This window comes from Lissotriton helveticus, chromosome 7 (genome assembly GCF_964261635.1).
Source record: "Lissotriton helveticus chromosome 7, aLisHel1.1, whole genome shotgun sequence".
Classification (NCBI taxonomy): domain Eukaryota; kingdom Metazoa; phylum Chordata; class Amphibia; order Caudata; family Salamandridae; genus Lissotriton; species Lissotriton helveticus.
In genome coordinates, this window is record NC_136068.1 from 485,294,022 (window position 1) to 485,315,555 (window position 21,534).

At 47.8% G+C, this 21,534-nt stretch overlaps 1 protein-coding gene across 2 annotated transcripts in view; it reads left to right on the top strand.

The window, feature by feature from the left end:
• The window catches only part of SETD1A (SET domain containing 1A, histone lysine methyltransferase), a 1,239,111-nt gene that overhangs the window by 60,694 nt on the left and 1,156,883 nt on the right, over positions 1 to 21,534 (top strand). For both annotated transcript variants that reach the window (XM_078652474.1, XM_078652473.1), the window contains exon 3: positions 1,060 to 1,212. In XM_078652474.1, the coding sequence (XP_078508600.1) occupies positions 1,075 to 1,212 (138 nt within the window). In that variant the 5' untranslated portion in view covers positions 1,060 to 1,074. The remainder of the gene's footprint in view (positions 1 to 1,059; positions 1,213 to 21,534) is intronic.

The following is a 21,534-nucleotide window of genomic DNA, read 5'->3' on the forward strand; positions in this document are numbered from 1 at the left end:
CTCCTGTAGGGCTGCATGTCCATTCTAGCAGGGCAACGGCAGCCACTACTGCCTTGGGACATGGCCTTCCCTTGCAGGACATCTGTCAGGCAGCTACTTGGGCCTTGCTACACACTTTTACCAAGGACTACTGCCTGGACAGCCAAGTCTGGAGAGACTGCTTCTTTGGCTGTTCTTTTCTCCGAGACTTTCTGGTGTGATCTTGGTTCTCAGACCCTCCACCGAGATTGGTATTGCTGGTGTATCTATTCTAAGGTAAGAAATCTTTCACTAACGTGTTTCTTTCTGATGCACAAGTTACTTTCCTTCGGTAACGATATATCTGTAAGAAACATTAGTTAGTGATAGATTCCTTACTGCCCCACCCATCCTCCCCGTTCTGCAAACTGATTTCTAAGGTTAAGGTCATCCCTTTCAGGGCCCTAGTTTCATGGCACCAGTGGTCAGTTTCTTGCATGGCTCTTCGTTCCTGGCGCGGAAAGTCGTGTACAGAACGGACGTCAGTGTGCATGGGTGTGGCGCCTAAGTAGTCTCCGTGACGTCATCTCGGCGCCTACGACGCCAGCGACGGATGCGGAGCCGCACAACGCCACCTTCCGACTTTCAGGGGTACTGCTGACAAAAACTTTGCGGATCCAGTCTGACGCCTAGGGATATTCTAAGGTAAGGAATCTATCACTAACTAATGTTTCTTACAGATATATCGTTACCGAAGGTAAGTAACTTGTGCATTAAGAGACATACAACATATACTTTGTGTAATGTTGTTTTAAGCAGCTTCTAGATCCTCTTTAGTTGTAGAAGAGTCTCTAACGTAGAGTTGAGTACTGCAATCTGAAAATGTTTGCTTTTTTTTAGGGCTTTAATTTGTTAAAAAATATTTAATACATCAGTGGCACAAATGAAAGTCTGCTAGATAATAAACATTCAGGTGTGAGTTAAATTGTACTGGAAAAAGGGTAAACAAATATTGCTGTTCATTAAAGCATGTTCGCTTGAACTGTCAAACTCTGCATGCAGGAAAGCATCTATTCTTACTTGGATCTTTTCTTCTAACAGAGTAAATGAGTCAGAATGGAACAGGACGGTGGGGGAGACTTCCAGAAGACCCCAAATTTTCAGTGGAAAAGCTATAAACTGGTAGCGGATCCATCGTTAAGAAGAGCCACCCAGAAAATATACCGATATGATGGCGTTCATTTTAGTGTTCCGGTAGGTTCCTTGATTCTTGCCTTCACAGATTCTTAGGCTCCATTATATTATGTGTAATATGTTGAAACCACTTTCTCCTACCATAAGTTCTTCTCAAAACTCTGAGCATAGGCAGGAAAGACAGTGCAGTGATGTCGGTCGTAGTCCTGCGGGTCGCCGCCGCAGGACTACGACCGACATCACTGCTCTATATAAGTAGATCCAGCCTATGGGAGATCACTCGTTCTGTGGAATTTCGTCCACCAGCCTGCGGGACCGCTTAGCAACGAGATATTTATACTGCTTTTTGATTGCATAAAGAGCCAACCGGGGCTCCACCGCTGGTCTAAAATTACGTTTGATTATGAAGTTCAGGAACCCATACCTGGGGTTTCTCCATTTATGACGTTTACTTCTTTTGTTTCTGCTACATAGCACTGAGGAGTCGCGGAATTAACATTCCTTTGCAACGAAACACGTGTCGGCTGGCTTGTCAAAGGAATTAAATGAAGATCTAAACTTTCCCATCAAATTGACATTGTGGTTTTTTTCTGTCAGCTGTGTATTGAATTTCACAAGTGTCCACAGGGACACACTTTTGCTTTACTCATTCTGATGTGTGCAGTGGGTACTTCGTTGCAACTTCCGCCATCACAATGCCAGTCAGACCGATCATAAAAGTCTCCCTTTTAAATATGTTTTTGCTGTGCGATTCTATTCTAATTTGACATTATGTGACTCTTTCTGTCATTTAGTGACTGTGCTCTGTTTATTAAGCATTGTACAAGGGTCATATCGACATGGCTTCTAACAATTTTTATGTGAAATCTACATTGCAATGCTATCTTGAGTTCGGTTTTCCTGCAGTCTGCTTCGGAACTGCGTACATGATCCAGGAAGAAGGGAATAAACTGCAGCTCTTCTGTGACTACAAAGCATAGTTTATCATTTCCCTTTACATAGATTCCCAACTTTGTCCAGTCTATTGCGGTGTCTTCGTTTCTTCGAGACCATACCATGCAGTGAACAGTACCATCCATGTTTTGCATGATGTGTTGAGTTGGTAGTTTTTCAAACAGTTATTGGATTTTATGGCTCCATCAGGACAGTGACAACTCAATGTCAGGCTTTTGCTCAGCAACTTACCAATATCATAACCAGGCAGACCATTTCTGGGGACGATTGACTTTATGGCATTTGGATCTGAGTCTAAAAGCATTGGGACCAACGTGTGTTGCTTTCTTAAGCTGCACAGTTAGATCCAGTCTTCCAACCTCAAAGCGGAGCCTCTTCAGATTTGCACTTGTTTATTTAGGGTGAGGATGAACTGTTTCAAAGTTATTGTAACTTTGTAAGAGATCTATACCACCAATGATGATTAATAACCTTTTTTTGCACAAGGTGACCCACAAAGGGCCCTGCTGCCATTTCAGAACTGTGAGCCTTAAGGTTAAAACAATAATTTATTTTCTTTCACACCAGAGATGTTCTTTGTGAGAAGTTAGTCTGACATATGTTGTCCACTATTCTAGTGGGCACCTTGCACCAGTCTAAACGACCCTTATGATGGTGGTTGTAAAGTCAACCTTCTAGAACAGCTATCCTAGTGGTAGCATGGACCAGCAGTCTTAGACTAAAACTTCAGAGAGCATGTGAAGCCAGCTGTTTTACCATATATAATCCCTTGAATACCAAATGAAAGGACACCACACAAGGTATATATCAAATATATATGTATTTATTACTAACACAACCCCTCTGCACTCTTTATGAGGTCAGAATTCGAGATACGTTACAAGTTACTCATTTAGCATACTATAAGTTGCACAAATACAATTCTGCCCTAGGGGGCCTCACGAACCATATACTAAGTAAGTAGTAGTAGTAATAGCTTTATTCGATAAAAACATATCATAAAAGCGTTTCTTACATCTTTAAAAACAATTTTGTCAACAATCACCAACATTAAAAACATATTATATACAGAGCAGCATATTGAGCAGGGGGGCTCATTCACTGGATTAATAGTTTTTTTGCGGTTCTTAAACGCCAGGCCCAACCCAAAAATTTTGCCATACAGGTAGAAAAGAGGGGTCTAGCATCTGTACGAAGTATACGTAGGGCTTCCAAATGAGAACGAGTTCCCAAACACCTGCAGAGGGGCTTCAACCACCTCTGTCTCGGGGCTGCGTAAACACTACACTCGAACAACACATGGGACGCAGATTCTATCCTTAGAACACAAAAGGGGCAGTAGGGTACGGTTTGGGCGGGCGGTTTCCAGGTGGAGGTAAACTCACACAATGGAAGCACCCCCACCCTAAACTTGATGTACAATGATCGGTCCCATGAGTTCTGGATAGTGTCTAGATAAGGTTCCCTATACGGGATCTCCTTGATTGACAAAAACAAGGCTACAGATTTACAGTGATTTGTACTACGGACCCTCTCGATGTCTACCCATGCCCAATAGGCCTTCTTTAGCTGTTGTTTTGGGGGTGCAGATTTGTTGGCCCAGGCCTCTCCTAGTCCTATTTTGTAGAGCAACTTTTTAACCTCCCTAAGCCAGATGATCTTGTGAGAGCCTGGCAGGGACATAATATCATTTAAGGCTTCTGCATAACTGCTAAGTTCTTGCACATTCCAAATTCTGGACCATAGGAGAAGCGGGCGCAATTTCGCTTGATCGCATATTGCCCGGGTACCTGCATCAAGCAGCAGTGGGATTGTTGGTGTGCTGTGGGGCAAGCCCATAAGGTCTTTGTGGAAGTTGTTCTCAAGATGGGCCAGAGTATCAGCTCTATGTGTGCCCCACAGTTCGGCACCATATAGTGCCGCACTCACAACCCTTGCCCTATAAATATCTAGGGGGGCCCCAATTGGTTTTAATGTTGAGGCACGCTGTTCCTTGAGCAATGCACCTGCCACCCTTTTGTGAGCCAGAAACACCTTTTGGTGGTGTGCCTTCCAGCTCATGGTGTCACTGATACGTATACCTAGGTAGTCAAATTCTTTGACTCGATCAAGTGGGACGGAATCTAAGGCCGGTGGAAAAACAGACTTTTTGGGTGGGTTAAGAACCAAAAACTTGGTTTTTCCTATGTTTATAGCCAAACCCCTTTCATCACAGAAGGCCTTGAAGCTGCAAAGCAACGATTGGATGCCCATAGGTGATTTCGAGATAAGGAGGGTATCGTCCGCGAACAGGAGCGTTGGGACTTTCCTTCCAGCCAGGGTGGGTGCATCTGATGGCTGTTGAAGGAGATGCTCCACCACTCCGTTAATATAAAGAGAAAACAGAGTGGGGGCAAGCACACACCCTTGGCGGACGCCCCTGTCCACGGAGATACGAGGTGTTTTCTCTCCCTGTGTCCCCCATCTGATTTGGGCAAAATTTCTGGCATGAAATTTTACGAGCAAGGACAGCAAATAGGGGGGGAGGCCTAACCCATCGAGGACGTTCCATAGAAGTGTTCGTGGTACTAGGTCGAAAGCAGTCCGCAAGTCAATAAAAATTAAGTACAGACTGCCCCCTCCCAGCACCACCACTTTCCAATAAATCATTAGAAAGCGGAACGTCTGCTCGATTGTGCCTGTTCCTGTTCTGAAGCCTGCTTGAAGATCCGACAAAATCTGATTTTCATTGGCCCACTGAATAATCCTACCCAATACCACCTTTCCTGCCACCTTCTGGGATGAATCCAATAAACTAATGGGTCGATAATTCGCTGGGTCGTCCCTGGAGCCTTTTTTAAAAATGGGTACGACTTCAGCGCCCCTAAGTAAGTGGTATAAGGTCCACTTCAGGAATAGTGAATAGGCCTAGGGCCTAGGGAATCGCTGGGGCTACACTACAGAACCAAAGGTTAGGAAGTAGGAGACCCACGGGAGACGCGTGCAGTGTGGGAACACAGTTGCGAGTTACCATAGAGTTATAATGGGAACGTAAAAGTTACAAAGTAGTAGATTAAGGACACTTCCGGATGGATTACGGTAAAAACCTGTTAAACTAGGACACTTCGAGAGTCAACACCCAGGGGAGCACCGGAGTACTCGAGTTACCTCATCCAGGGAAGCCGGGTGCATAGGTGTTCCTTCGTGTCGGGTTTCGTCGCTGTTTCCTATGGAGAGTTGCAAAGAAGTGCTGCAGGCGACCAGGAGAAATGTGTCCGGGTGGATCCAAGGGTGGATCGAAGATGTGAAGAACCTGAAAGCAGAGGGGACAGAGTCTGGGTCACTAGCCAGTGACCAGGAAGGAACCAGGCCATGTTGAGATGCAATCAGGTGAAGAGGTGAAGCTTGTCTCTGCAGCCACGAGGACCAGGAGGCATCGACGACGACCAGGAGCTGGGTTCGAGCTGTCCCACGAAGGATCTAGATGTCTGCGGTGTCGGTATCCGGATTGGACCCAAAAAGCCTTGGCAAACGCAATCCACGCAGGAAGGGAAGATTGGCTTCAGGTCAGACCAGCAAGGTCTGGGGAGCTTCTCCTTCGCAGGGAAGCTTGAGCAAGCCCGGAGCAACCAGGCAAGCGGTGTAGTTTCACAAGGAAGTCTTCGGAGGGCTAACTAGCCAACGGGCTAGCAACCGGGAAGACACGTCGAGCTGAAATGCAAGAGCAGGCCCCACGCGGCACTCGTGGAGTGTGGAGGGCTGAGCTTCGGTGCAAATGGCGCTCGGGTCTGGGGCTTCTCAAACCCCAATGCACAACTTCGAGGTACCTCAGAAGCTGCACGGTTTAGCAAAGAGCAGGTAGTCCAGGGTGTCCGGTCCCACGTCTCTCGTGTCCGCCACGGATCTCAGCTTTGCTGTGGATCGGAGTCGGAGAAGCCTGGAAGTCCAGTTCCTGAGTCGCTGAGTATTCGGGTTCCGGCACGAGCGTTGACAAAGCAAACCGACACGTTACAGGTGGTGCCTGTTTGGACAGGGTGGTCACTCCTTGACCACAAGGGAGATGTCTTCAGTCTTCTAGTCGGTATAGAACGTCGAAGGGCCAAGAGTTCCGTTTCAGAGTTTAAGTCCAGGATAATCTAATGTCTCTAGACACAGCTCCTATTTTTATACTAACCTAAGGGGCTGGATTACCTGCTAGGTCCCTCCTATGGGTGGACCCTGAGAAGGGGGTGGTTACACCCCTTTCTCTTTGTCCAGTTTTGTGCCAGAGCTGGGGCTGGAGTGCCCCAGCAACTGGTTTGAAACGGGCTATGCATAGAGCACCTTGTGTGCCCCAGGCAGTATCTCATTTTGCAGCCCTCCCTGCCCCAATACACTAAAAGCCTGTCTGGGGAGGTGCTAGCACCTCCCAAGGCAGGAAACCTATTGTCCAGGCCTCCCCTGCCGGAGTTTCGTCCAGCAGCAGGAGGTCAGACTTGTGTCTGTGGCAGCAGCATCCATTTTGTGATGCTGAGGCTCTGTTTAACTTTAACCGGGTAAAGCAGTAACTACATGTCTTCTCCCTCTAGAAGGGTGGAATGCTACCCCCGCCGCCGTAACTGGCGAGGGGGGGGTAGTATTCGAAAGTGTTTGACACCTTACACAACATGTTTTGATAAAGCCAAACCAAAGTTAGCATTAACCGCGAGGATTATAATGCACTTAAGAGTATATGGTATGGCTATATCATAGAACAGCTATAAGGACATTGTTGCGTAAGCTGCAGAGGGGCTCAGCTCATGCTAGGGCACCCTCTCACATAAAACCAAGCACTCTGCCTCCAGGATTGTTAAGGCCTGCCATAGGAGTGACTTATAGGTTACTATGTGTCTATATATAAGGTAGATATAGATATACTATATCTAAGTAAGGGGTGATTACACCACCTTACCCAAGCTGAGTGATCAGCCTGTGGTGTCAGTTTGGATGGCCAGCCAGGGGTGGCACAATACATGCTGCAGCCACTGGTAGGCCTTGGATGCACCTATGCCCAGGGTACCTATGGTACACTATACAGGGGCGCATAAAGGTGACCCAATTCCCAATTAGGTATGTACCTAAAGTACATGGTATCAATTTAGAGAGAGAACAGCTGGGCTGTGGGTCTGATTAGCAGGCCCACAGCCACACTAAAGCCGAAAAACCTGAAAATCACAGCAAAAAGTGGGGGTGACCATAGGAAGCAGACCCTACTCTCCTACATTCTTCTCTACACCAGGCAAATCATTGCTTTGTCAAAAATCTTTCTCCGCCTGATCCTAAGTAGGGTTTTTGAGCTGCATTAAAGCTTTTAATACTGTCACTTCCTCTGTGCCCACAGAGTCTTTAAGTACATGATTTCACTTTAAATTAAGAAAGTCAGCCAAAAAAAAGGGTGGAGTATGACTCCAAAAGAAGATTCTACTTGCTTTGTAGGAAGGTTGTTCCCGTTATACTTTTAGAACCATTCTAGTCCAGTGCACCCATCTTCCCTGATGGATTGGACTCTGATCATGCTGCTCTGCAGAGTGCAGCTCATTGATTTGGGCTACATAGGAAGAAAAAACCATATCTGATAGAGACCTCTAGCTGCAGATTCCTTGCCTTTTAACTTCCAGGCGTCCGGCTGGATCCGGAAGATTTTTACTTAGCAGAAGCTCTTCGCGCCAGTAGGTGGTGTCGGTCGATTCTGCGTGATGTCGTTGGCGCTGTGTTCAATTATCGTGACGCCTGCGTCGTCAGAGCAACCCTATGTCATTTTCTGATAGACTTTTTCGACCTTTTGTCCACTCCTTTTGGTGTGTAGGATTTCCAGTAAGAAAACCATGGGGTTCAAACTGTGCAGCGCATGTCACTGCGCCATATCGGTCACAGACCCCCCGCTTAGTGTGAAGGAGTCCCAGTGAGTTTCGCGCCTTCGGCTCCGGCCCTGGCCTCCAACTGGATGCGCCAGTCGCACCTCCTTAACGGCCTTCCCCAGCACCATGTTCACTGCGGAGGTCCTCGCCGGCGCCAACCGGCAGCGTCTCCCCATTCTTCATTTATGACTCGGAGCTGGTTGGGAATCCTCCGACGCAGAGACCGGCGCCGACTGAGCCATATGGTTTTCATGCCGTTCAACCTGCCCTATTCTTAGGAGTTAGGGATTGATGAGGAGGATTGGGGGGGGAGCAGGATCCCCCTCCCAAGACATGGACTCGTATGAGAAACTGGGTGATTCCAGTGGTCTGGACATCTCCCCAGATTGTCACGCTGTCTCCACCTAACCTGTCTACGGAGGAGGGAGCATCGTTTGCCAAGGTGGTACGTAGGCCTTCAGAGGTCTTGGACCTGCAGCTCCCTATGATGTCCTTCTGGGCACCTGGTCCAAACCCCAGCACAGGGGCTCCTGTGAATAGAACGATTGCCCTCTGCCATCACCCTGCACCGGATGACCCAGTTTTCCTCACTGCCAAACCCTCCACGCAAAGCTTGGTGGTTCAGGCTTCTACTTTCCATGGCGCATTCACTTCGGCACCCCTGCACAGGGAATCCAAGAGACTGGACATTTTTGGGAAGAAAATGTTTTCTTCCGCCATTCCGGCTTTGCCGTTGGTGTAACCCGCATGCCGTTTTGGGCCCTTATTCCCATTTGATATTGGACAGGGTCTTGGAGGAGGACCGGGTCCTACTCTCCCATACTATTTCAGAAGGAAGAGATGCAGCCATATTTGCAATCAGATGTGGCTTGGACACGACAGACTAGCTGGGCAGTGCGATTTCCACAGCTTTGGCCATACGTTAACACTTCTGGCTGAGGACATCTGTTTTTTTGGGGAATGTCCAAGCTAACCTTATGGACATACCCTTTGATTGTTCCCTTCTCCTCTGAGCCAAAGCAGATGCCGCCCTTGAGCGTTTCAAGGACTTACGGTCTATGGCCAATTCCTTGGGCTTCACCACAACATCCTGACCCTTGCCTGCTTTTTGCTCTTTCGTGGCTACAGAAGGGGCTTCCAACCGCACCAGCCCTATTCCAGCCAGAGGGCCCCTCAAGCTTCGCAGCTTCTTTGGGGCCGTGGACACAGTTCGCCCAGACCAGAAGTCGAGCCAAGCCACGTTACCCCTCCTCCACCACAAAACCTTCCTAGTCCGATCCCCCAGGATTGTTTACATCCAGTCAGTGGCAAAATACACCATCATCTCCAACACTGCAAAACATCACCTTGGACAAGTGATTATTGCAAGTAGTCCGAAGGGGCTACTCCCTCCCCTTTGAGACTACCCCTCAAGCTATGCATCCAGTGTAAAATCGGCTGACGGAGATCACCTCGCGCTGCTCTGTGAGGAAGTCAAGACTCTCTTGGCTAAGTGAGCTATAGAGATGGTTCCTGGCCAGACATAGACTGCAGCTGTTATTCCTGTTGATTTCTGGGTGCAAAGAAGGACAGAGGCCTTCGTCCTATCCTAGACCTCATAGCCCTCAACTACTTCCTCAAAAATGAGAAGTGCAAGATGCTCACCCTAGCTCAGGTCCTGTCTGCCGTGGACCCCCTAGAGACTGAATGGTAGAGCTAGACATGCAGGATGCCTATTTTCATCTCCTCGTCCTGCCTGCCCATCCTTGTTACCTGCGGTTTACGTTGGGCCACAAGCACTTTCAGTTTGCTGTGCTACCGTTCGGCATTACCAACGCCCCTCGGGTGTTCACAAAGGTGATGGCGGTGGTCGCAGCCCATCTGCGAAGATCAGAGGATCCAGTCTTCCTCTATATCGATGACTGTTTGTTGAAGGTGGGCTTGCCCCTAGCAGTCGTCTCCCACCTCCAGACTACAGTGAGGCTCCTGCATTCGCTGGAGTTCACTATCAACGTGCTGAAGTCACACCTGACTTCCTTCTCAGACGCTCCCTTTTATTGGGGCGGGTCTGGACACGTTGCAGTTTTGGGCTTATCCTCCAGAAAGGCGAGTCCAGGACATTAAGGTTATGACACCAATGTTTCAGCCTTTATCCTGAATTTCGATGAGAATGACTCTGAGGCTGTTGGGCCTCGTGACCTCCTGCATCCTGCTAGTGAACCATGCACGTTGGCACATGCAGGCTCTGCAGTGGGACCTGAAGTTCCAATGGGCACAACATCGAGGAAATCTCACAGACCTGGTGCAAATGTTGAAGGGCACTGCGAAAGACCTGCAGTGGTGGCTAACAAATCGCAATTCGGTCAGAGGCAGACCCCTCTCTCTTCTCCTTCCAGATCTCTCAGTAGTGATGGATGTCTCTCTTCCGGGATGGGGCGGCCATCTGGGGGAGGTGGAAATCAGAAGACTCTGGTCTCTGACAGAAGCCAGGCTCCAACTTGCTGCGGCTTCGGGCAAACTGATAGGCACTGAAAGCCTTTTTACCATCCATAAAGAGAAGGCTAGCTTAGGTGTTCACGGACAATACTACCGCCATGTGGTACTGCAACAAACAGGGCGGAGTGGGGTTGTGTACTCTTCGTCTGGAGACCCTGCTCTGCGCCTCTGGACTTGGTTGGACCAACATGGCATTTCCCTGGTGGTTTAACATCTAGCTGGTTCTCTGAATTCCAGACCAGACGAGCTCAGCCCAAGGTGCCTTGTGGATCACGAGTGGCGTCTCCATCCGGGGGTGGCACAAGGTCTCTTTCAGATCTGGGGAGAGCCTTGGTTAGATCTGTTCGCCTCTGAAGAGAAAGCACAGTGTCAGGAGTTTTGCGCGTTGGAGTTTCCTAGACCGCTCTCGCTCTGCAAAGTTTTTCTTCGCAAGTGGAGCTCAGGCCTCCTGTACACATTTCCGCCCATACCACTCATGCCCAGACTGCTCAAGAAGATCAGGAGCTACCGGGTGCAAGTAATTCTTTTTTAATATTTTTATTTATTTATTGACAATACATGAGTACACATACAAAAAAGAAAGTATGGGACATACGTCATAATCCTATAGCAGATTTAAACAAAATCAAAATCATCACATTGGACATTGCATAGAGCTCTACAAAAATATAGTGAATTTAAACATATAGAGGGTAGATATATCAGGGGCTCAAGAGCCAGAGAAAAAAGCCGTAGCACAAAGCAATATTTACATGTCCATGTCCAGGTAAGATAGAACTGGACCCCAGATTTGCCGGCCCAATTTCCGTTTGTGCCTGCCTTTGAGAGCATATAGACTATACTCTATATTAAACGTAGCCAAATACCTTGCCCTCCACGCATCAAAAGATGGGGCATCCTTTTGTAGCCAACATGAAGCTATACCCAACCTTAGCACCGCTGAGGCTAAAAAAATTAAATATATAGCATTCCTGGGTACATTATCTGCATTTACACCCATCTCTACACCCAACAAAATCTGCATAGGTGATAAGTGTATGGGAGATCCCAGGATCGCCGTTAAAAATGTATCTACATGCCCCAGTAATTTATTTAATTGTGGACATGTACAAAAAATATGTACCACATCTGCATCTGGGTTACCACAGCGAAAACATTTCCCCTCCTGTCCTCCACCCCATTTAGCAATTTTGTTAGGTGTGAGATACAGATAGAACATAGTTTTGTAATGTTGGGCAGATAAATTGGCAGACATAAATAATCGGCTAGCTAATTCAATGGGAGTCTCCAGATGTATATCAGAACAGCCTAGCCTACTCTCCCATATTCGGCTATGTTCCTCCAAATCATTAGATTTTGTTTCTACCATAAGAGTATACAGTGTCCCAATTCTTGCTGCCTTTCTGATGGCTTCTATAAGGGGGTTAGTCTGTATATTCCACCGGGTTTTAAGCAAATAGTCTCTGATTTGTAAGTATTTAAAAGAATCCGCCCGGGGCACATAATATTGCTCACTAATATGATCAAATGATTTAAGTACCCCATCCATATACAGATCCCTGACCATTCTTATACCTTTACTTCGCCAATTATATACGATCCTATCCCAAAATACGTCCGGAAAGAAGGCCGTGGCTGTTAGTGGGGTGTACCAAGAGACTTTTTCTACCACAAACATTTTCTGAATGGCTTTCCATACTTTATAGGCAGCTATCACTATCTTGAATCTTGTACGTTTGTAGTAACTCCAATCTAAGCTTATGAACAAACAGCTTTTTGCATCAGAGCCCAGCAATATCTGATATATGGAAGGGGACTCAGCGACCTCTATTGGCCCCTCCCCAGTAAGCAATATATTCATATGCTGAAGCATACATGCGTATTAATAAAGAGTAAAATCCGGAACAACCCTCCCCGCCCGACAGCTCTAGGTAACACCATGTATCTTATTGCTCTACAAGCTTTCCCGCGTGCCCATATGAAATTCATACACAGGGACTGTAGTTGTGCCAAAGTGGGCGCGGGATCTCCAATGGAACACATCTAAAAAAAATATAATATTTTTGGCAAGATCATCATCTTCAAAACATTGCATCTGCCAACTAGTGACAGATGCAGGCATTCACAATGATCTAATTGCCTGCGAGCCCCATGCATCAACTTCCGCCAGTTAGCATCAACCAACGCAGATGCAGAAGTCCTAATTAAGACTTCCAAATACGTTACCTCCTGTAGTACCCTTGGATCATTAAAACCATCTACATTGTGGCACAAAATTTGTGTTTTAGCTGTATTTAACTTATAGCCTGATACAATCCCATATTCTACGGCTAAATGTTCTATCTCCTGCATTGCTGCCGCAGATTTAGGAGATACCACGGCAACATCATCCACGTAGGCAAAAACACGGTATTGTTGCTGCTGTACAATTACGGGTTGTATCTGCGGACTGTACTCAAGCATTTTCAAAAATGGATTGATGTATAACGAAAATAATAATGGAGAACAGGGACAGCCCTGTCTAGTACCCCTCCTAATGGACACTTCCTTTGATTCGAGCCCCATGGTGCATATCCTGGCAACAGGTTGGCGATATAGCGTTTGTTCTGCAGTGATGTATTGTTGCCCAAAACCACGATATCGCATCACTTCCCATAGAAAGCACCAAGAGACTCGATCAAAAGCCTTCTTGGCATTGAGTAAAATGAGGCTAAAAGGGTCTCCGGTACTATTAGCGTGGTCTATTAAAGCTATAACTCTATTTACCTGATTTGTAGTGCCCCGATTAGGAATAAAACCATGCTGACTTATAGACACAAGTGGAGTAATTACAGTGGCTAACCTAGTGGCCAAAATCTTTGAATAGATTTTGCCATCCGTATTCAATAAAGATATGGGACGATATGATGCTGGCAATTCAGGAGGTTTATCTTTTTTCCTGAATACCACAATGCTGACTTCATCCCATGATTTCGGAGACGCCCCACTTTGTGCTCTTCTGACTGTGACCAACATATCCTCCTTTAGAGACTCAAAAAAGAGTTTATATATCTCCAGCGGTAATTTATCGGGGCCTGCAGCCTTACCAGCTGCCAACCCATTTATAGCTTGCTCAAGTTCCAACATTGTGATAGGGGCGTCTAATCTCGCTACATCCTCCTCCCCAAGATCTTGTTCACAATATTGACGTACAAACGCTTTAACTTTTTGAATATCATTTTGATCATCCGCATATAATGTTTCATAAAAGCTCTTAAATACCTCCAATATACCGGTTTCATTCTCAATGTGGCGCCCACTGCTGTCCAAAATAGTATTAATTCTCTCCGCTGCTTCTTTCATCCTTAATTTTTGGGCCAGACACCTGCCACTTGCCTCCCCGGAATCATAATTAAGCTGCCGTTTAACAACATATTTTTTGGCAGCCTCTTGGCTCCATTGGAGATTTATTTTTGCCTTATCACGTGCCACTTCTGTTGCAGCTTCCCCAATATCTATACCAGCATGTATACCCTGGGCTAGAGTCTCCTCAGCCTTTGCAAGGCCCTGATACAACTCCTGTAACTTTAGCCCCAGCTGCTTTTGAATATGTAACCCATAACTAAGCAGCCTTAAAGGCATCCCAGAAATACCCTGGGTCAGTACTTCCACGATTAATACGAAAAAATTCAACAATCCAGACCTTCATATGTGTCAAAAATTTTTAATCCAGGAGAAGCTTCCTGTCAAAGGAGAACGCCCTATGTTTATTAACAACCTCAATACCTGGAATAGTTATCACCACTGGACCATGATCCGATGTCACCCTTGGATATACCTGAATATATGCGGTATTCAGGAGGTGCTGTGGGGAAAAAAATAATCAAGCCTAACTAGCTTTTAGTGTGGACACGAAAAAAAAGTGTATCCAGCTTCCGAGCCCCTTAAATAAGCCCAAACATCCACCAACCCATGTGCCAAAATCAATGACTGTAATGCCTTAAACACATTTGGTTTCCTACCCGTATAACTAGGGTTGTTACGTGATATGTCAGGTTGCAAGTTTATATTCAAATCACCACATATGATAAGAGGGGTAGGTCAAGTTGCTAATTCAATATTCAAAAATTCTAAAATTGCTGCTTCATCCAAGTTGGAGCCGTATATTGAGCACAATGTGAATGTCAGTACCCCTACCTTAAGTGCTGCAATTTTTTTTGTCATGATAGCAACACCCCTAGATGTACAAGTCTGTTTGGTGCATACCACAAGCTCATAGACCAACTCATTTAACATTTTCCTTTTAGACCACGGTATGTGAGTCTCTTGAAGACAGATAACATCACAATGAAGCATCTGAAGCTCTCTTTCAACCCGTTGCCTTTTATTGAGAGCGTTCAAACCCCTGACATTAAGTGTACCAAATCTGATAGCCTTAGCCGACATCAAATGCTGATGTGGCAACCCAAGAAAGACGCATGTGCCATATAACCACAACTTTCAAATACTGCAGCGACTTGTACTCCTGTATTGATTTTAATTTTCTTTTTACCCCCACACTCCCCACACCCCCCACACCCCCCCGACAGCCCCCCAACCCAACCCAACACCCCCACCACCCATACCGAGGCTGAAGGACCATGTCCTCTGCAATGGAGAGTGAAATGTGCATTGTCCCCTCCACATGATCCCCCACCCACCACGACCCAGCATTGCCTCCTCTCTCCCAGTATCACCATTACTTAAGTATAGCATTGTTAGCTAAGTTCCTAAACATCCAAATATTGAATTCATATTATATCTAAGCGGAGATCCCCCGCATATACCTACTAATGGAACCTAGCAAAAAGAAGACAAAAACCCACCACTGGAAGAGAGCCTAACAAAAAATACTATGATATGCGAGAAACAGATATCACATCTTTAGCCCGTGCCCATAGCATTCAAAAAATCCTGTGCCACAATCTCTGAGGTGAAATAGCGCGTTTGTTCCTTATGGATAACTTTTAGTTTTGCAGGGTTGAGAAGAAATGCCTGAGCGCCTTTCGCTTGAAAGGGTAAGATTAACTTCCGCAATTGCCACCGTTGTTGTACCGTGGCTGGACAAAAATCGGGGCGCACAAAAAACTCACACCCCATACCAGGTCGTCTCCTTTCTCGGCGTGCAAGATCAAAAATTGCCTCGCGTAGCAAATAATTATTTAAGCAGATTAAAATTGCCCTCGAATATGCATTTATATCTGATCAACAATCATTCTTTCGGTGCCGTAATACAAACGGAAATCTGTGCGCCCTGATCACCTCAGTATCCCAATTCCAATCTTTAAGCTCAGGGAAAGCCTCCTTAAACAGTTCAACAATTAATTTCCTTGTATCCTTCCCTTCCTTAGATTCAGCGATACCCAAAACGCGTAAATTGTACCGTCTAGAGCGGTTTTCCAAATCAGGAAGTTTCCAGTCCACATCCGCTTTAGATTTTTGAAGTGTCTATAGCGGACTGTTGTTTCACCAAAGAATCCTCGGCGCAGGAAACCCGCTCTTCCACCTCCACTACCCGAGTAGAAATTTCAGCACAGGACTTAGCCATACGTCGCACTGTATTTTGCAGTTTTCTAACAGCCCCTTGCGTGCGCAGACCCTCTGCCTTAGTCTCAGCCCGTTGGGCCATTATACTCTTGTAAATTAAACTTAGAGTGATTGTATCTTCCTCAATATCATCATCCAAATTAGGCTGATCAAAAGGCATACTCAGCCCATGGGGGGGACGTTCACCAGAATCAACCGGTTTTTGCACAGTCTCTTGAGGCGGAGAATGCTCCGAGTCGTCACCTTCCTCCTCCTCCGGGCCATCACCCCAGTCCCTCACATTGCTGAGTTATCATTGTCCTCATCCTCATCGTTATCATTATCTTTACCTGAAGCTGTTGACAAATCGGACATAGAATAAAACTTGCCTTCTGACCCAGCATATTCAACATCACTGCCCTTATCAATAGCAGGGGCCGAGCCCAGACCCTCTGGGGTATAGCTGATAACTGTTGCATTATCTGGTACTGATAAACCACTAGTAACTAGCACAGCTATATTGGTAGCCAAATTTGCCGAGCCAGATTCACCGGTTAGATCACTGACCATGCCAACTTCTATATCATCGAGCGCATTGTTTGTTATAGGAGCATTCTGATCAGTAGTACTCCTGTCCGTACCTATTTTAGCTTTCTGCACCTGTTTTTTGGTAAAAATTGCAGGTACAGTTCGAGATCTGACAACGTTCTCTTGCTTACGCTGTGCATCCTGAACTTTATGACCATTCACTGGCTCCGTGGGTCGTATCATCGTGCCGGCATCCTGCTGCCCACTCGCCGTTGCAGGGTTAGGGGAACACACTGTTTTGCGGGGTGTCACATTCACATTAATGTGACTACTTCTGGGCGTCCCAGGGTGCTTCGCGCTTACAATATCATCAGACTGTCCCGTAACAGCGCTACCACCCTCCGCCCGGTACCTGTTACAGCCATAGCGCTTGCCGTTGCTCCTCCGCGGGTTCTCGCACCACCTCTCCCTTTTGGGGCCATTATGCTCCTGCTGCACACAGTGAAAACCGATCCGCCGAATCCCTCACAAATGTAGCGCGTTCTCACTCCGCTGTGTGCTACACACACTGATCCTGAGCCGAACGGCTCAATCCGCCACAGGTGAGGCCGCGTTCTGACTCTTGCTGCTCCGCTCCGCTTACGCTGGCTCAGCTCCCTTCAGTAGTTTGCCACGCCAGCCTCTCGCATTGCTCCAACTCCACTGAGTCCACCAAGGGTCCTTGAAAAATGCCGAAGAAGATTCCGCTACCTCAGAGCATCTTTCTCGCGGCACCTAAATCACCAGATCGAACTCTGCTTCTCGCTGCTCGTCAATTTGGGTCAGATGGGGGAGAACCACAGAGGACCGTGCACACACAGCTCACTCTGCCGCGGTCGCGGCCGCCATCTTGGCTCCCGGGTGCAAGTTATTCTTGTGGCTACGGGTTGGGCACGGAGAGTTTAGTATTCCGAGCTTCTAGATATGAGTTTAGATCCTCTGATCAGGGGCCCCTTCGGGAGGATCTTCTGTCGCAGCAGCAGGGGAGGGTCCTCACCCAAACCTATCCACTCTCCGCCTCCATGCGTGGGGAATGAGCGGTGACAGCTGACAACTTTTTACCTTTCTCCTGAAGTCTGTGAGGTTATTCTGACAGCCAGGCGTCCCTCTGCGAAATCTGTATACGCCTGCCGATGGAGCACATTTTGTAAATCTTGTACAAAAATGTCCATTGACTCTTTTTAATGTGCGCCCCGTTTGAGCCGATGCACAACTGTCCTCTATGGTTGCTCACTGTCAAAACAGATTTTTTGGTGGCATTTACCTCTGGCAGGAGGGTAAGCAAACTACAGGCACTGTCATTATAGCCTCCTTACCTGACAGTTTTCCCAGACAAAGTGGTACTGAGAACTAGGGTGTCATTTTTGCCCAAGGTTGTAATTCCCTTTCATCTGGGACAGTCCGTTACTTTGCCCACTTTCTATGCACCTCCTCATCCTTCCAAGGAAAAGGAGGGTCTCCACCATCTAGACCCAATAAGAGCGTTATCGTTCTACCTTCGATCGCACAGAGTTTCGGGGGGATGACCAACTCTTTATAGGATATGTGGGAACAAAGAAGGGGCGTGCTGTCCAAAAGAAAACCATATCACGCTGGGTTATCCTCTGCATTAAAATTTTGATGCCTTGGCAAAGAAGCAGCCTCCCAAAGACATTTGGGCCCACTCCACCAAGGCGAAAGCAGTCACCATGGCCGTTCAGCATTTTTCTGACTTCTATCAAGCGGCCACGTGGGCATCTCTGCACACGTTCACCAGATACTATTGTCTGGACTCTTAAGGTCCACAGAGAGGTCCTGTTTGCCTGCTCTGTATGACAGGATTTCCTTGTTTAAAGCTTTTCCTCTGTCCCACCTCCGAGGGAGGTATTGCTTGGATATCTGTTCAAAGGTAAGGCATCTGCGTCTAGATGTCTCTATCAGATGGACAAGTTACTTTCCTTCGGTAACGCCTAATCTGGTAGAGACCTGATCCAACTGCAGATTCCTTACCGACTCACCCATCCTCCCCACGCTGCGGAATTGTCTTCTAGTCTCAGGGCTGTTACCCTTCAGGGCCCTAGTCATTTTTAACACACCATGGGCTATTAATTCATGGCTCTTCGCTATTCCTGTGAAAAGTTGTGAAAAGTACAGATGTCAGCGCGCCGGAGTGGCGGTTATTTTGACCAAGCGGGACGTCTAGATGACTACCAACACAACGCTGACCACCTCAAGCAGAGTTAACCGACGCCACCTACCGGCACAGGGGTACTGTTGAGAGGAGCTAGGTTATCTTCTCCAGTATCTCACGAGGAACACAAGAAAGTGGCTGTGGCAGTGGAGGAGGCATCCTTAATCCCCTGCGGGTATACTACAGTCTAAATGTACCTATTTTTGGGAGGGGTGGTGAGTAAGTGGAAGTTTGTGAATATTGCATAGAATTAATGACCAGTCCCATAAATCAACAACCATGACGGACTTTCATGAAATCCATCCATAACCTCCATCTCTCCGGAGGTGGCAGCATCTAGCTTACTCCGTTGGTTTCCTCCTCTAAAAAAGTGCTTAGAGGAAGGATAGTAATCTGAAATATTCTGATCAGTCAGGTGTCTTTTTCCTAAACTGGTGTGCAGGTCTCCTTGGTACCAAGACAAGAAAGATGAACCAAGTACTGGCTTCGAGTCTTATGCCAGTATCCCTCTGGTGGCTGAGGCAGGATACCTGAGTCAATACAGATGATCCGCAACAGTTGATAATGTATGTAACCCTTCAATCCTGGATGTTCATTGTATCCTTGTCGTCCAGGTTGTGTTGTTTTCCAAGACCAAAGACCTCATTCAGACCATTCTGACTGTTCGAGCTGTTACGTATGTTGGCCTCAGACCCAACATACGTAACCGCCCCCTTTTCTTAATATTTTTCGTTTTTGCTCATTTGTATTTGCAGCGTTAAGATCTGCTGTCATATCCACAACATAAGAATGTTTTGGCAGTTGTCCGCTGGGGCTATTAAATATAAGTTCTGTCCTACCTTTGTTCACCAAATAACATTTGGATTGTGATTTCTCCTGGTTACATAGGGGTGTAAGAAAGTTGCATCATTTTAGTTATACAAACCCCTGTTGCGCATTCTCCTGCCATCTAGTATTGGGTTCAGAATAAAACACTTTGCTTTATTTGAAGTCTTTATTTCAAGTGTGTGTCAAATGTTTATGGTTGCTGAAACCCTAAACTTAAAAGTACACCGACTCCACCTTAGATTGCATTTTTCTGCCATTGGTTTTGGAATTGTTTAGTTCGAAATAGTACTCCCTAAAGGCGAACACTGGACACCAAAGACCGAATTGGAACAAATATGATTTGCTTTAACACATCTGAAAGAAACAGGTTAGTGTTAGATTCCTTACCTTAGAATATCCACAGGCGTCAGACTGGATCCGGAAAGTTTTGCGTAACAGTACCCCTGCGCGTCGGTAGGCGTCATCTGCGGCTCCGCGTCCGTCGTCGGCGTCGCGGTCACCGGGATGACGTCGTCGAAGTACTTGGACGCCGCCCTCGAGCGCTGACGTCAGTTCTTCTTCTTTTTTCCATGCCAGCAAGCGCAGATCTGGGAAGAACAGTACTCCTTAGTCACTTTTTGACCAATTTTTTCGATCTGTTTTGGATCTTCTCGAGTCGTTTATCGACTTCGGTGCCGATAGGGATGCCCGGGTTCAAACCCTGTGACGACTGTAACCGACTGATGTCAGTTACCGACCCCCACCGTCGGTGCCTTTATTGCCTCAGGGCCGACCATGATGACAAGTCGTGCCCCGACTGCCGGGCCTTGACGTCGAAAGCTAGGCGGGAGTGGTCCCGTAAGCGACTCGAGATACGTCAGTCGGCCCGCGTCGCTAGAGTTCCCGGTCCAGGAGGAGGTCGAGGAACCGGTCGCGGGGCCACAGTCATCACAGCGCGGCGAGTCCACACCACTCGTCGGGCTCGAAGTCCTCAGGTAAGTCGAGGCACAAGAAGTCGAAGAATGCGACCTCACTCTTCTGACTTCCCCCGACGCTCGCGAGACGCGGCTGGGGGTTCGGGCGACACCGCCAACGCGGCTCCGCCGGAGCCGCCAGCGCCGCGTCCAGCACCACACCCACCGGTCCCTGGGCTGAACGCGACGCCAGAGGAGATCAGCGCCTTCCTCACGGCCATGAGGTCGCGCTTCCTTCTTGTCGGGTCCGGCCGAGGTGTATTAGGGCCCCGCGGACCCGACTGGGAGCCGGCGGCTTCGGCCCCGGTGCCGTCAGGTGCTTCGGTCCCGGCGCCGTCGGGTGCTTCGGTCCTGACACCGCAGGGCTCCTCCGGATCTAGGTCGACGCCGATCTACCTCACGACCCCTCCGCCGACGTCGTCACCAAGGGTGTCGCCCCCGGCACCGTCATCCCCGATCTCCTCCCCGGTCCGGATCCGGCATCAGACTGGCGTCGCCTGGTGCAGTCTTCGACGCCGATAGGTGAGCCTGTCACCAATGATCCGGCTCCATTTCTTCCTGACCTCCAGGAGATGGATGACAAGGGGGATTGGGAGGGGTCTGAGGACCCTCTGGCACTGCAGTGTCAGTTGAGTCAGGACTGGGCGGATGAACTTGGGGATGACACTGGTTTTGTCTCCCCTCCTACCGCGGCTACGGAGGAGGGGGCTGCGTCCGGTGAGGTGTTGACTCTGGCAGCCAAGGCCTTGGCTCTTGAGCTCCCAGTCGCGGCTATGAGGACTAAGCTCCTCGGAGCCTCTCCTGCAGTTCACCAAGGCCCTCACTGACGTTCTGTTGGGCACCTGGTCCAAGCCCTCCACAGGCCTCCCTGTGGATCGGAACGTGCCCCGACGCCACCGACCACCTCCGGGGGACCCCATTTTCCTGTCCGTTCACCCCACCCCTGAGAGTCTGGTGATCCAGGCCTCAACTTCCCAGACAGCATCCCCGACCGCTTCTCCTGATCGGGAATCCAAAAGGTATGGCCAGTTCGGTA